A 14168-nucleotide genomic window follows, 5' to 3' on the forward strand; every position below is an offset into this window, starting at 1 on the left:
GCTTGTGGCAGTGTAACTCCTATCTTCCCAGGGCATTCTTCCTGTGTGCACCTCTCAAATTTCCCCTTTTTATAAGGACCCAATCATATTAGATCAGCGGCCCACCCTACTGCAGTAAGACTTCATCTCAACCAATCATATCTGTAATGACCCTGTTTCCAAAGAAGGTCACATTCTGAGGTACTGGGGATTAAGACTTCAACATATGAATTTGGGGAGGATACAATTCAACCTATAACAGACACGAAATGGTCACATACAGGCAACTTATACACACACCTATAGTACAGTATCTAAGTGTAGCCTCCCCGCAGAGATGAGCTTAGTAGACGAGAGTCCATCACGATACCTTCAGTTCTGTTGAATATACCATTGCGTACAGGTCATAATAGAGCTGACATTTGCGGAGCATTGACTATCTCGAAGCTCTTGCTAGCATCCATACATTAGTTTATGCATTATTTCCATTCCATTGACTTTCTCTGGATACTGAGCATTACATCTCACTAAGTGGCTCAGAATTTCTCTAAAGCTCAACTTAGGTCATCTAATAGTTATTTTCCATCAGATAAACGATTGAAATGTCATACATACGATAGCATCTCATAAAACTAACCCTAGGTCTTAAGAGAATGGCCACATAGGTATCCTTTCAATGCTACAGCTCTGGTGTGGTGTCTGCAGGCAGTGTTGAAAGTCTAAGATTGAAGTGGTCAAGTGTGTGTGTGTGTGTGTGTGTGTGTGTGTGTGTGTATTCTCTCACTACTTACATATTAAATATGTATTCTCTGTATGCACACATATGTATATGTAGAGAGAGAGAAAGAGACGGATATAGACATATAATCTCTATATATACATATATGGAGAGGAAGGGGTCACCATAAAGTTACTTTGTCCCATATGGTCCATCTACAAAATGCCAACCTACCCCATCACATCCTCACACACCCCTCTGAAACTCAGAGACTTTATAGACAACAGTTTTTCAATAATGGGGGAAATAACCAGAGCCGAAGTGCAACCCGTTCGCTGACCCCACCAGCAGATCCATTGCCTCAGGTCAACACAAACAACACAGCCAGTTCTTCAGAACCTTAAGAACAGAGGGAAGGGCCCTTTCTGTCTTGAATTACTCTGTGGCTGGGACTCCTAACAGTATCTTTCTATGAATTTTGGATCTTTAAAGCGTACATGGACAAACTTCAAGTTTCCTTCCTCAGCTTCCTATGCAAGAGGAAGTTTCCTTGCAGCCCCCTGTCTGCCCACCACCACACACATATATACCCATTTGCACAACTTCTTCTGGAAAAGATCAGTGATCAGGGCTTCCCTGGTGGCGCAGTGGTTGAGAGTCCGCCTGCTGATGCAGGAGACACAGGTTCGTGCCCCGGTCCGGGAAGATCCCACATGCCGCGGAGCGGCTGGGCCCGTGAGCCATGGCCGCTGAGCCTGCGCATCCGGACCCTGTGCTCCGCAACGGGAGAGGCCACAACAGTGAGAGGCCCGCGTACCGCAACCCTCTAACTTCACTACCCCTTGGATGGTCCCGAAACTGGTAGCTACCGCTCATGGGGAAATGCCTGAAGGCTGATCTGAGGCTCTGTGATAAACAAAGGCAGTGGGCCTTGGTGGCTACCCAGTTAAGTATCTGTCTTTCGGCAAAAACAAGCCAAAGCTATAGACTCAATATATGGCAACTTAAGTCCCAGTCCAAAAGACAGCTTTTCAGATACACGGAATGAAAGGGAATGGAGTAATATTTACCTTTTGGTTTTTTTAAGCAAGGAAATATCATTGAAAGGTGGATAAGGAAATGAATGAATGAATGACCTCTTTGGTTGCCCTGGTTATTATTCCCTGTTTATTTACTTTGCCTAAAGGAGGATGTTTTAAATACTTTTTTTTTTACTTCCAATTCATAAACTAGTAATTAGAGGAGTCAATTTATTTTCCGTTCACTGCAGCAACATTTAAGTTCCGAAGCTAATCTTTTTTTCTTTTTTTTTGCGGTACGCGGGCCTCCCACTGCTGTGGCTTCTCCCGTTGCGGAGCACAGGCTCCGGACGCGCAAGCTCAGCGGCCATGGCCCACGGGCCCAGCCGCTCCGCGGCATGCGGGATCCTCCCGGACCAGGGCACGAACCCGCGCCCCCCGCACCGGCAGGCGGACTCTCAACCGATGCGCCACCAGGGAAGCCCCCTAAACTAATCTTTTTAATGTTAGTGTTTATGCTACCTTGCTTTTTGTTCCGATATCCGAAAAGCACGCAATTTTCCTTAAATACATTAAATTTGCATATTGTAAGCTATTCTATTTTTTGCCATTAAGAAAGGATTTTTTTTCCTGTTGAGCGCTTTGGTCATTTTGTTTTTTTCTCTGTTAATATTGAAACTGCAAGGAATTCATGCCCAAGCCTTGTTCACTTGGAATGCAGGCTTACAGATAAGGCTTATAGTAGAAGGTGTCATTTTTAAGCCTCTTTCCATGTAACATACTAACAAAAAGAAGGCTTTGCTAAGAAAATGTCATTTGTTAATAGCTTAGTATATGTATTATAACTGTATCAGTGCTTGCCTGGGTTCTGTATATTGTAGATAGTATAAGGATACGTGTTTAAGGATTTTTATCATCCGTTCCCTAGAATATATTCTTCTTGGAAAGGGGATTATTTTCATTAAACCACACCGTTGAAGGGGATTTTTAAATTTCCCAGTGTCATAATCTTTTTGAGGCTTAAAAAAAGTCTTTTTTTTCCTTCATCTTATCTACATAGTGGCCTCTCTTTGGCACCTCTGTGCACTACGCTTTCCTGCCTTTTCCATTTTTTTTATTCTCGATAAGGAAAACTCTTTTCTTAATGGACTGCTTTGCATACATCAGGGATTTCAGCTGTTAGATTGTGTGAAAAATGAAGCAGGAGACATCAGATGGTGTGATGACTAGAACTGTTAACACAGTAAATACCAGGAAGGCTGAAGTGTGAGCTAAAGCAGCTGGGGGGTGGGGGGCTGGGTGGAGAAGATGAGAGACACAGCTGGGAGAACCAGCAAGAAAAAAATGGCCAGAAAACATGGGGGAGCTTAGCAAGAGAAGTGCAGCCCGAGGGAAATAAGAATGTAGGAGAAGGAAGCGTCATAAGTTATGTTTTCCGATACTGCACAGTATACCTCAGCCCATATACATTGTCCTTAGCTACTCCTTTCGTTGCTGTACCATTATGCATAGTTAGTATGTAGTTTTCTTGGACGGTTACTGTCAAAGGCTGAATATTGAAATTTTAATGGAAGTATATGTCTTTGCTTTGAGGTTGATCTCTGTTATACTGACAATTTATGAAACCCATCATAGAATTCAGAAGGATTAATAACAAATAGCATATACTTGTTTAGAGATATATTTGATTTTTTTAACCAGAGGGTATCACATTGCTAACATTTAGCATTTGGACAAATAGGGGGTGTGTATAATGAGCTCGATTAATAACTGGTTTGGTAAGTATATCCAGAGGGAACTGATTAATAAATCGCTTTCTTCCTGGAAAAAGGTTTCTGGTATTTGAACCTAATCCTATTCTAGTCAACATGAGGACTCATTTGGGTAAAACACTATATAAGTGCGTGGCCGCAAACTGGGAGAGGTGGCTAATGTAATAACAAATGAAGGAAACAGAATTCGATAACAACTTGACATTTAATGCAATGACCCACATCTAAGACGCAGACATGGAGCAGGGGTGACAAGAGCAGCTCACCACCACCACCAATTAAATTGCAAAAAGGCAGTAAAGAGAGATGTGGCTTAGCAGCATCGTAGATGAAACAAATTTAGATTTTGTGTGAATCAAGTAAAAGATTCGTAGATGCCCACAGTATAATGTAGCTGGTGAGAAAAGCTTCGGTGATCTTAGGCTTTCTAAATAAAAGTGTAGCATCTGAACTCACTCAAGTACAAGCTCCTCTTCCCGGATGCAGTGTTACTTCATCTGGAGAACTGCCTTCAAGCTTAGTCATTTAGAAGAGAACACCAGCAAATGAAAGTGTCAGCCCCCAGCATGTCTCCTCCTACCTTCCCTGTTTCCTCCCCACTTGGTCCTCTTGCATGCACTGTCTCGCCCTCCCCAGATCTGAATTCAGTTCTCACTAAAGCAGGAAATACTAAGATGTTTAATCCTTAAACCCGCAGTGCTGCAGGGCATACCAGTCGTCATGTTCTCTCTGTGCCTCGCCCATAATCATCTTGCTCAATGCTTGTCTGAGTGTGTTTGTTGAATTTTGATCTCCCATGCTGAGAATGGTATTGCCCTGAGACTCACTCCTTGACCTTCCAAGTTTCAGCTCTTTGTCTTCCTGTGTATTACGTGTCTGGGACTCAGTGTCTACTTTGGGTACCACGGTCTATCTCGGTCTCGCCAGGAGGTCTTCTAGACAAGTGTGCCTCTTACCCAGGGATCCTGCCCCGTGGCCAGATTCTGTAGCTATGACTGGACCTCCAGGACAGTAGTGGACCACCTTCCTGACTTGCCCAGCTTTTTGCTCCCTGGTGATAGCTCTGCCCTCCCTATGATAGCTGGGCCCTGAGAATTCCCCTACCAACCATCACCAAAACCCAGATAAGGACTATTTCCTAAATCAGATCAAGGTTGCCTTGTCCATTGGATGTTGTGTTTGGTCCCTAGATTGGGCTTTGGAGCTGGATTGGGCTCTCAGCATGCTCTGCTCTCATGAGCAGGCCTGGCCAGGACTCAGCTCCCTTCTCCATATAGCCTTTGTGCTCTTTTGAGTCATAGTAGGTGGTACTCAAAACTATACTCTTTGAAATGGAGAAGGGGACACTAAAAGGCAGCAGAAGAGGGACCTCTTTAAACACGTATCTTCAGGTATTTCAAAGGTTGCCATATAGGGAAAGTACTGGACTTGTTCTGCATAGCCCTGGATATCAGAACCAGGACGCCAACTAAGGTTGCAGCCACTAAGCCTTCCTTACTGCTAGCTCAAACCTAGCAGTGCTTCCAAGAGGTAGAAGGGGATTCCTTCTGGAAGCCTTTCCTTATGGGAGGGAAATCTGGCATAGGCTGGAATAGCAGGTCTAAGTTTCGTTTATTGGTTTATTTCCACTACAGCCTGGATAAGGATAGTATTTACTTGGCTGGCATTTGCACGCATGATATATTGCCATGGTAATATGTCTATCATGAGCGACCTGCAATCCTACTCCTTTCTCTGTCTTCAGGGACCGCAACTGAGAGTGGCTTTATTTTAGCAATATCCTCGCGTCTGCTCTGATTTTTTAAAAGTTACTCAATCAGCGAATAAATATTGAGTGATTATTATATCTTAGGCACTGTGATTCATTCATCACTCAGTACTTTTAACTACTACATTTAGCCAAGTATTTTTGACATTGCACTCATGAACTGGATGTTACAGACTTGTAGAAAGGGTTCAAGTATCAAGTGATGTTGATTTATAGCTCACCTTTAAATTTCTTTTAAATTTAAGAATTACTCATTGAGCTCCTTGAGTCTAGTCTCCTACTGAGTAGATGTCTAGCCTCTCAAACATGAATTTGGATTCATGTTTCTTAAGTCTGTGCTACCAGATCCCAGTATTTATCTACACAGATAGCAGGGAGGTTTGTTGTCAATGTCATCACTACTTCCTTAGGAGGGACTGTAGGGCATAGTTTTGAAGAAATGCTCCTCCCCCTAAACTTCCCCTCAGCAATGGCAGCTGGGGCTTGGGCCCATGCCATCTGTCAGGTGCATAGTCTCAGTGGCCCAGAAATAGAATTCTATTTCAGATCCTCTGAGAGGCTTTAGCCAGAACAAGCCTTCAGGTTAGTAGGCAAGAAGCATCATGAATTACTGGAGTTTGTTTGTTGGAGCCTCTTATGAATGACATCATCCATGTTAAGAAGCTGGTAAGAGTCCTCATGAGAACTGTCAGTGAAATCGGTATAGAAGAAGCAGTGCTAAGATTGGCCTTCTACTGACTTAGTGTATGCAGGGTAGGGGGCCAGTCATATTTGATTAGATGCCTGGTTTCAGAAGTCCAAACTTCCATTCAGTGGGAAAAGAAATCAGCATTGAAAGCATAGGATTGCTATTTGATTGGCTCAATCATTGTTTGCAGTAATTAACTGCTGTCCACACTCAGAGATAGTCATGAGGATGAGAGAGGACCTGAAGGAATATTGGTCCATGCAGAATTATACTCAGGTTGTCTCAGTCAGACTATGATAGTTTTCAGTGGAGCCAGGAGACCCTTCCTCAGTACAGCAACTCCAGTGATTCCAGCTACAATTATACTTGGGTTTGCCATACTTATTTCAGATTGATCTAGAAAATGACTGACATTGTAATGTGTAATGTCCACATTCCTTAGAATATTGTTTTGGTAACACCTTTATTGGGATATAATTCACATCCCACTTAAAGTGTGCAATTTAATGGTTTTTAGTATATTCACAGAGCTGTGCAGCTATCACCACAATCAATTTTAGAACATTCGAGTTACATCAAAGAGGAAGCACACAACTCTTAGCTATCATCCACATGACAATCATTCCCCAGCCCTAAGCAACCTATATATTTGCCCATTTTGGACATTTCATGTAAATGGAATCAGATAATATGTGGGTTTTTTTGTGACTGACATTTCACTTAGCATGTTTTCGAAGTTCGGCTGTGTTTTAGCATGTGTCGGTACTTCATTTCATTTTATGGTCAAACAATATTCTTTCATATGGATATACTATACTGTGTTTATTCATTCACCAGTTCATGGACATTGCTACTGTTTCCATTCTGGGGCTATTATGGATAATGCTGCTATGGACATCCACATACAAGTTTTGTGTGGACTTAATGTTTTCATTTCTCTTGGTATATACCTAGGAGTGGAATTACTGGGTAAAATCACTCGATGTTTCACTTTTTGAGGAACAACCAGGCTGTTTTCAAAGTGGCTGTACCATTTTACATCCCCATCGGCCAGGTATGAGTGTTCTGATTTCTCCACATCCTCGCCAACACTTGCTACTATCTTAGATTTGTCAATTATAGTCACCCTAGTGGGTATGAAGTGATATCTCATTGTGGTTTTGATTTGCATTTCCTTGATGAGGCATCTTTTCATGTGCTTATTTGGCGAAATGTCTATTCAAATCTTTTGCCTGTTTTTGGTTGCGTTGTCTTTCCATTATTGAGTTATAAGAGTTCTTTGCATATTCTAGATAAAAGTCCTGTATCAGATACGATTTACACCTATATTTTTTCATTCCTTGGGTTGTCTTTTCACCTTCTTGATAGTATCCTTTAAAACATAAAAATGTTTTTAATTTTGATGAAACTTAAATTACCTATTTTTCTTTCATTACTTGTGCTTTTGAAAGTATTACATCTAAAACACCAGTGCCAAATCTGAACTTACGAAGATTTACCCCTATGTCTTCTTCTAAGAGTTTTGTAGTTTTAGTTCTTAAATTTAGGCATTTGATTCATTTTTGAGTTAACTTTTTTATACAGTCTGAGCTGAGGATCCAACTCCATTCTTTGGCTATCAGTTGCCCCATAATCTTTTGCTGAAAAGACTATTCTTTCCCCATTGAATAGCCTTGGCACCTTTGTCAAAAAATCAATTGGCCATAGATATATGGGTTTATTTTTGGGTGCTGAATTCTGTTCCACTGATCTAGATGTCTACCCTATGCTGGTACCACACTGTCTTGATTACCTTGTTTCCTTGGAATAAAAACATAACCCGCGAAATTCATGTTCTGAAAATGCAAAATTATGCACCACTTTTATGTTATTAAATTAGCTGTCAAATAATATGTTCAGTTTCAAAATCAGACTCTTTACTCCTGTCTAGTAATACAGATAGTATGTGCAAACATATTATTTCCCATACATATTAATAAGATTTGGCATTTTAAGAAAAATGTTTATCCTTTTCATTTTATTTTTTTACTGTAGCAATTTGCTTTAGATAATAAATCTTTCTCACATCTCTGACGAATTCAAGAGAGTTCTCTGGGATTGACAATGATAACATGGGGAAGTGGAGAGGTTTGGAATCCACATCTAAATATATCTGTATGGCAGGAGCTCAGGAGGAGGTTTGATTTGAAATCTAATGAAAGACAGAAAGATGGCTTGAGAAGGGCTCTTGTCTGTCAAGCCCTTCACCCAGAGAAGCCCTGCTCTCTTAGTTTGCATGCCTGACAAAGACTTGGAGTCGAGTTGGAGAAAGACTGCCCGTGACTATGTGTCTTGTTCTAATCTTTTTAGACTTATTTTTTAAAAAGGAAATAATAATGTCGCTGAATGCAGTGGCAAACAAAAGGCGGCCATGTCTCAGTTGGTAACTGTCAGGGAAACAATTGATGTACCTAAAGATAATATAAATAATCTGCTGATTCTGCTATGGAAGAAAGCTATGGAGGAATTCTGCTATGGAAGAAAGATTCATTTATTTATTCATTTCATCCTTCTGCCCTTCTCCCTTCGTCACTGTACTTTTCATGGTATCTTATGTACAAGAGAGGTTCAGTACAGGAGATGTAGATTAGAGGATGGGAAGAGAATTGGAGAGGAGAGGGGGATGGAGAGAAAGCAGGGCACCAGACACAGAGCAGAAGAACAGATGGGAGATCAACTGAAGTCATTCCTGTGGTCTCCTCTATTCCCGCACATCTTCCCCATTTCCACAGTGGAACGGATGAGGGAACCACTCAGGATTAGATCGGTGTGCCATTCGGGCCACACTGTTCATGCTGCATCAACGATACTGTTGTTCGTAAGACATTTTCACAGTTAAATCACAGCTTACCTTACCTCGAAGCATACTCTTTTCAGATAAATCACTTGTTTTATTCTCAAATTCAGACAACAGTTATTTGAATTTTAGTATCACTACAATAACACATAGATTTCTTTGTCATAAAACTAGGAAAAATAGGGAAAGAGCAAGTAAATTGATGTGTATTTGATTAGACATTGACTTGGCTGCTATTTCGGAGAAATTTTTTTATTCATTACTACTATGTGTAGTTTTTCCTCTACTTTGTAGTTTGCTTTGTTCAGCGTTTGGCATAAATGTGCCAGCATTTTTACAGTGAACTGGACCAGTATCTGTCACAGTCTCTATCCATCTGTCTTTTTTTTTTTTTTTTCCCCTAACTTTTTTTCTCTTTGGTTATAGGCCAAGAAGGAAGGGAGAACATTCACCACCACAACGTTTCAAAGGGAATACATTGCCAGCATTTTGAATACTTATTTGGACAAACCTTTCTTCAAGGTAAATATTACCATTGTACCAGTGATGGGGGCACATCATTAGAATTTGCAGATTGCAGCGGTAGTGCACAAAGGCTTAATTGTTTAGTCTGGTACAAACCTAGAGTGATAGGAGAGAAAGAAGGAGAGGGAGCCGGAGGGAAGAAAATAGCGCTGTTGGGATATCCTGCAGTCTCTTCTAAATGTGTTACCAGGAGAATGCCGTCAGAATCTGGGAGCCCACTGAGCTGGACTCAAAATGTGTGGGAAAAAGGGGAGAAAGGGGAATCTGTATTTTTTTCTTCGTGTCAGTGTCTCTCAGATATTCATGAAAACAAAAGGCAGTGTGGTCTAATTGTAAAAATAGCATTTCTCTTTTATGAGGAAAGAGTTGGGTAATTCCTTTTAGGGGTTAAAATAAGATATATGTTGTATTCACATCACAAGGGGGAAAAAACCTGAATCATAGTATTTTACACCAACTGAGACTTACGAATATGGGAGAGTTTAAAAGAAATCTGTGTTCTTCTTTTATGAAAATACCTACTAAGTAAATCTTTCATTGGCTGTTGATAAATGCTTCATGAATGATGTCCTTTTTTGGAACATTATATTCGCGATGCCTCTTTTGGGGGGAGGGGAAGGTGTGTGTGTGTGTGTGTGTGTGTGTGTGTGTGTGTGTGTGTGTGTATGAGACAGAGAGACAGAGACAGAGAGAGAATAAATATGAGACAGAGACACCAAAGAGAAACCTGTCAGCATCATACTGTATGTTTCAGAGAAGTAACTCCAGGCATTTTCTTTATGAATCATGAGCTTGACGAGGATAAAGATCTTCACAGAAGCAGCTGAATTCCCAGTCAGCTCCATCACTCATGAATTAGCTGTCAGTATTTTAACATAAAATGCTGTGTCATTTTTATGAAGTTCCCCTGTTGCTGCTCAGTCTGTAGCTAAAAGCTGTTTTCACCAGGCCCTGAAATTATAGTGGATGAACTGCCTCCTTCCTTCGAGAAAGATATTTGTGTGCACTCACACACAGAAATGCAAAAATCTACCATCCAATTTCAAAGAAAATACACTTGTCAACTTTCTCTGTTTAGCAGTTGATATAGAGTTGACAGTACTTGGTCCTGAGCTGGCCAGAATGTAGTTCCAGATTGGCAGGGGGAGAAGAATGTTCTCCTCCCCAGTCTTCATCCTGCCTCTTCTCTTCTGAAGGGGCTGGTTCGGGAAAGTGGAGGCGGTACATTAGAGGAGAATTTTGTGATACTATTCATTCTCTGTTCTGACAGAGAAGACATTGTTTATTCACTGCAATAGGCTTGGCAGGAATCTGTGCTGTGCATACAGAATGGAAACATCGCAGAGCAGTGGGGAATCTCAAAATCCTAAGCAGTGGATCAGCTTAGAGCTTTTTTAAAAAATATATTCTAATAGCCTCCATGACTGTAGATGCAAGTCATAATTTGGGGAGATCGTTTTCCTTGAAGTAATTGTTTGCTTCACTATTGCATTATGCATGTCTCACACGGAAAAAGTCCTTAAGAGAGCAGCCTGCCTATCGCAATACTGTAGTAACAAAAATTAAAGTCCTGAAAGGTGAGAAATACGTTCTAAACGCACTAGACCTGCTTTGAGATTGCTGCCTACATATAAGCATTCAGGTGTCGGTATCAACGAAAAATAACCCGTGCATGTCATCGGATGATTCACAGAAACAAGTGGGAGCTGCCTGAGATAAGAGAAAAAAAGACACATTAAAAGATGTGCCTTGGGGTAAGAAGTGCCCCGCCAGAGACAGTTTGAGAGGGCGCCATGCTCAGAATGTTCCAGAACTTTAAAGGCAACAACTGTAAAAGCCAAGGTTCAAAGCAGTGTGCAAACCCTGCAGTGGCCTGGGGTTTGTGCTTCTTAAAAGCTCTGCGTTTATCCCACTCCGCCACTTCCCTGAGCACAGCGCCAGGTGTCTGGGACTCGGGGTGTGTGTGTGTGTGTGTGTGTGTGTGCATTTGTGTTTCTCACCAGAGCAGATAAAGGTGTTGCCAGGCTGCAGGCTGCCATGTTCACAGACACAGCACATGAGCTGATCCAGGGGAGCCCTGAGAGCAAGTGTGCCCAGCCACCCCAAGCCAAGTTCACCAGCCCCTGTCCTTATGCTCAGAGAGAGATGTGTCATATTCCCCAATCTTGGCTGGTATTTGTAAGATCTCCCTGCATCTCTTTTTACAAGAACTATATGATATAAATTCTGACATTTCTAAAATTACAGTTATGATGACGTCAGTATACAGTCAGCTATTAGATGATAGCAAACCAGTCTCAGCTTTTTATGTAACTTATATAAGGATTAGTCTTACACACCTAATGAAGATCTTTTATTCTACAACTTAGGACATTATTCATGTACATTACCTGCTTTGTTTTTTCTTTTCAAGAAATGTACATTTCCTTAAGACATATTTGACAATCTTTATAAATATATATTTATTAACCTTTTAAAAATATATAAAATTTATTTATATGATGCTAGTTTCAAGTAAATACCAATGACATCAAGAAAAATTAATCAAGATTTACCGAACTATTTCCCTCTATTGTGCCAATCTTTTGGGCACATTTATTTTGTCTGTTTTAAAGCTAGTTTTATTTTATTATTTTTAACAACTGAGGTAAGGACTATGAAGGGAGGTGAGGCAGAGGCAGGACCAGCCCCTACTGCTCCTGCCAGGGGCTCCTGGGAGGCGCTGCCCGTGAAGCAGGACAGGAGAGCCCTGAGAGACGCAGTTTGCAGGGCAATTGCTGGCCCACCTGTGATTCTGGCAGCCCTGCCTCTTGTTCTGTCTCCATATTTCCGTTCTGCTGGAATCTCTGGTAACTGTGCACGAGGCCTGATCATTAGTGTGTGCAAGTAACAGCCAGGCTCTCCATCACAGGCTACCCCAGCCCGCCAGAAAGTCAGCATGTGCACCTCTGGAAGCAGCACTGCCAAGCCTGGCCTCATTTGTATCCTTGTAATTAGTCAGGCCTGGCTGTCTCAAAACAAGGAGCGCGACGGTTTTGTTTTCACCAATGTTGTGTGTCATCTTTGTCTATTACAAAAGGAAACATATACCAATAGAGGGAAATTGGAGTAGACACAATGATACTATCCTATTTAACCAACACATATTGCATGTACAGTGAGGCAAGCACTGGTGTCAGCACTTTGCAAATATTAAATCATTTAATCCGCCAGACTGCTCTACTACTACTATTATGATTATTCCCATTTTACTGAAAAGGAAGCTGAAGCTCAGAGAAGGTGAGTAACTTGTCCAAAGTCCCACAGGCGGTGAGGGCAGAGAACACAGCAGCAGTGCCACCTGTGCCGGAGTCTTGGCCTTAGGGTTCCGTGTGCCCGCCCCCAAGGTGGCCACTGTGCCACAGCAGATCTTGCTGAACTGTCACATCCCTTTGGGGTCTATAAACACACCTGCCAGTCTGCAGAGGTACACACGATGTGTGACATTGCTGGGTTTGGAGCTGTACACCCTCTGTCTCTTGGTGTTTATGTCAGTGGAAGAAGGATTTGTAACCACTGTCCTTCCAGAATTCAAAGTGGGTACGGATTAATGCTGCATGGGAAACCCAGGCTTCCAGGCCCTGGCCCCCGGGGCTGTCAGGTGAGCTGTACTGCACAGCATCACTCAGCAGCACTGGGACAAAGGCCAAGGGTGGTTGCCATCCCTCTTCTTCTGCACTTTTTCACTAGGTCCTGTACCTTGACGGATGGTGGCTCTGAGGGCAGCAGTGTTGCTGGACTTGACAACATTGAGAGAAGCCACTATTCAGGCTGGTGTGTCAATGACTTGGACGTTTGACCGTTCCTCTCTGTCACCTGCCATGGGGAGTTAGATAGCAGCCTTGCCTTGCCTTGCCTTAATCCTGACCTTCCCAAAGCATGTTCTGAGGTGTGTTAAGGGGTGCAGCTCTCCACGGTACTCCTAGAAAAGAAAAGAAAGAAAAGTTTTTATTTATGATCAGATATATTTGACAGATGTGGTTTAAACAAAAATTGATCTACTTACTGCAGGTTTCTCAGAATTTTCTTCTGTCCCTCCAAAGCAAGATGTAGAAGGCAGAATTTCCTAAATTTCTTATTCTCTCAGGTAGGGAGAAACATCTAGCGACATCCCTTGGGTGGAGGAGAGACAAGAAAACCCAGTGTCACAGGAGGTAATCAGGTATTAAGGAAAGACCAATATGCTACATTTGGGATTCCTAAATTCTAGCCCACCTTTAAATATGGAGGATAGAATGGGGTTATCTCTAAGTTCTTTTCATCTTTATCAGCTGGGAATTTTGTTTATATTCTCCAAAAGGGCTTTCAAGAGTTAGACACAATATACAGCACATCAAAACAGAGTAAGTTTTAAAAAGGTAGGGGTAAAGTGAGGCACAAGGAATAGAAGGTAGGAAAGGTGGGGGAAGGAGGGAGATTAGTGCGCACAATGAATTCTGCAGGAGCCTTCATGGTTGATCTGAAAGAACGGAACATTGTTCTGTGTTTTCTAATGAACAGTTTTTAAAGAACTATGATCACAGATTCATGATTAACAGGGTCCTAAGCGAGGAACAAACAGATTTTCGCCGGAGAAACAACTATTCCCAGTTTTGAGATCAAAATTTTCCCATGGTTTTTAAAATCTGTGGCCTTTTGGTCTTTTAGGTAGAAATTTTGTCTCTGTCACAGGCTGGTACCAAAGAGATTTGGAACCTCCATAGACATGCTTCAGAGGTAGCTGTGGGTACCTTGCCTCATTTATTTATTTATTTATTTATTTATTTTGCGGTACGCGGGCCTCTCACTGTTGTGGCCTCTGCCTTTGCGGAGCACAGGCTCCGG

At 41.8% G+C, this 14168-nt stretch overlaps 1 protein-coding gene across 5 annotated transcripts in view; it reads left to right on the forward strand.

Annotated features, from left to right (window-relative positions):
- PAG1 (phosphoprotein membrane anchor with glycosphingolipid microdomains 1) overlaps positions 1-14168 on the forward strand; it is a 136715-nt gene that overhangs the window by 70171 nt on the left and 52376 nt on the right. For 3 of the 5 annotated variants that reach the window (XM_029222898.1, XM_029222895.1, XM_029222894.1), the window contains one exon: positions 9207-9302. Coding sequence is in view for 4 of the 5 variants with exons in the window: in XM_029222895.1 (XP_029078728.1) it covers positions 9207-9302 (96 nt within the window). In the remaining variant the exon portion in view is untranslated. Of the gene's footprint in view, positions 1-6898; positions 6999-9206; positions 9303-14168 lie in introns of all 5 variants that reach the window. The other 2 variants (XM_029222896.1, XM_029222897.1) reach the window with 1 other exon arrangement.

Source organism: Monodon monoceros, unplaced genomic scaffold (assembly GCF_005190385.1).
Source record: "Monodon monoceros isolate NGI ecotype Baffin Bay Population unplaced genomic scaffold, NGI_Narwhal_1 Super_Scaffold_14, whole genome shotgun sequence".
In the NCBI taxonomy this organism is placed as follows: Eukaryota; Metazoa; Chordata; class Mammalia; order Artiodactyla; family Monodontidae; genus Monodon; species Monodon monoceros.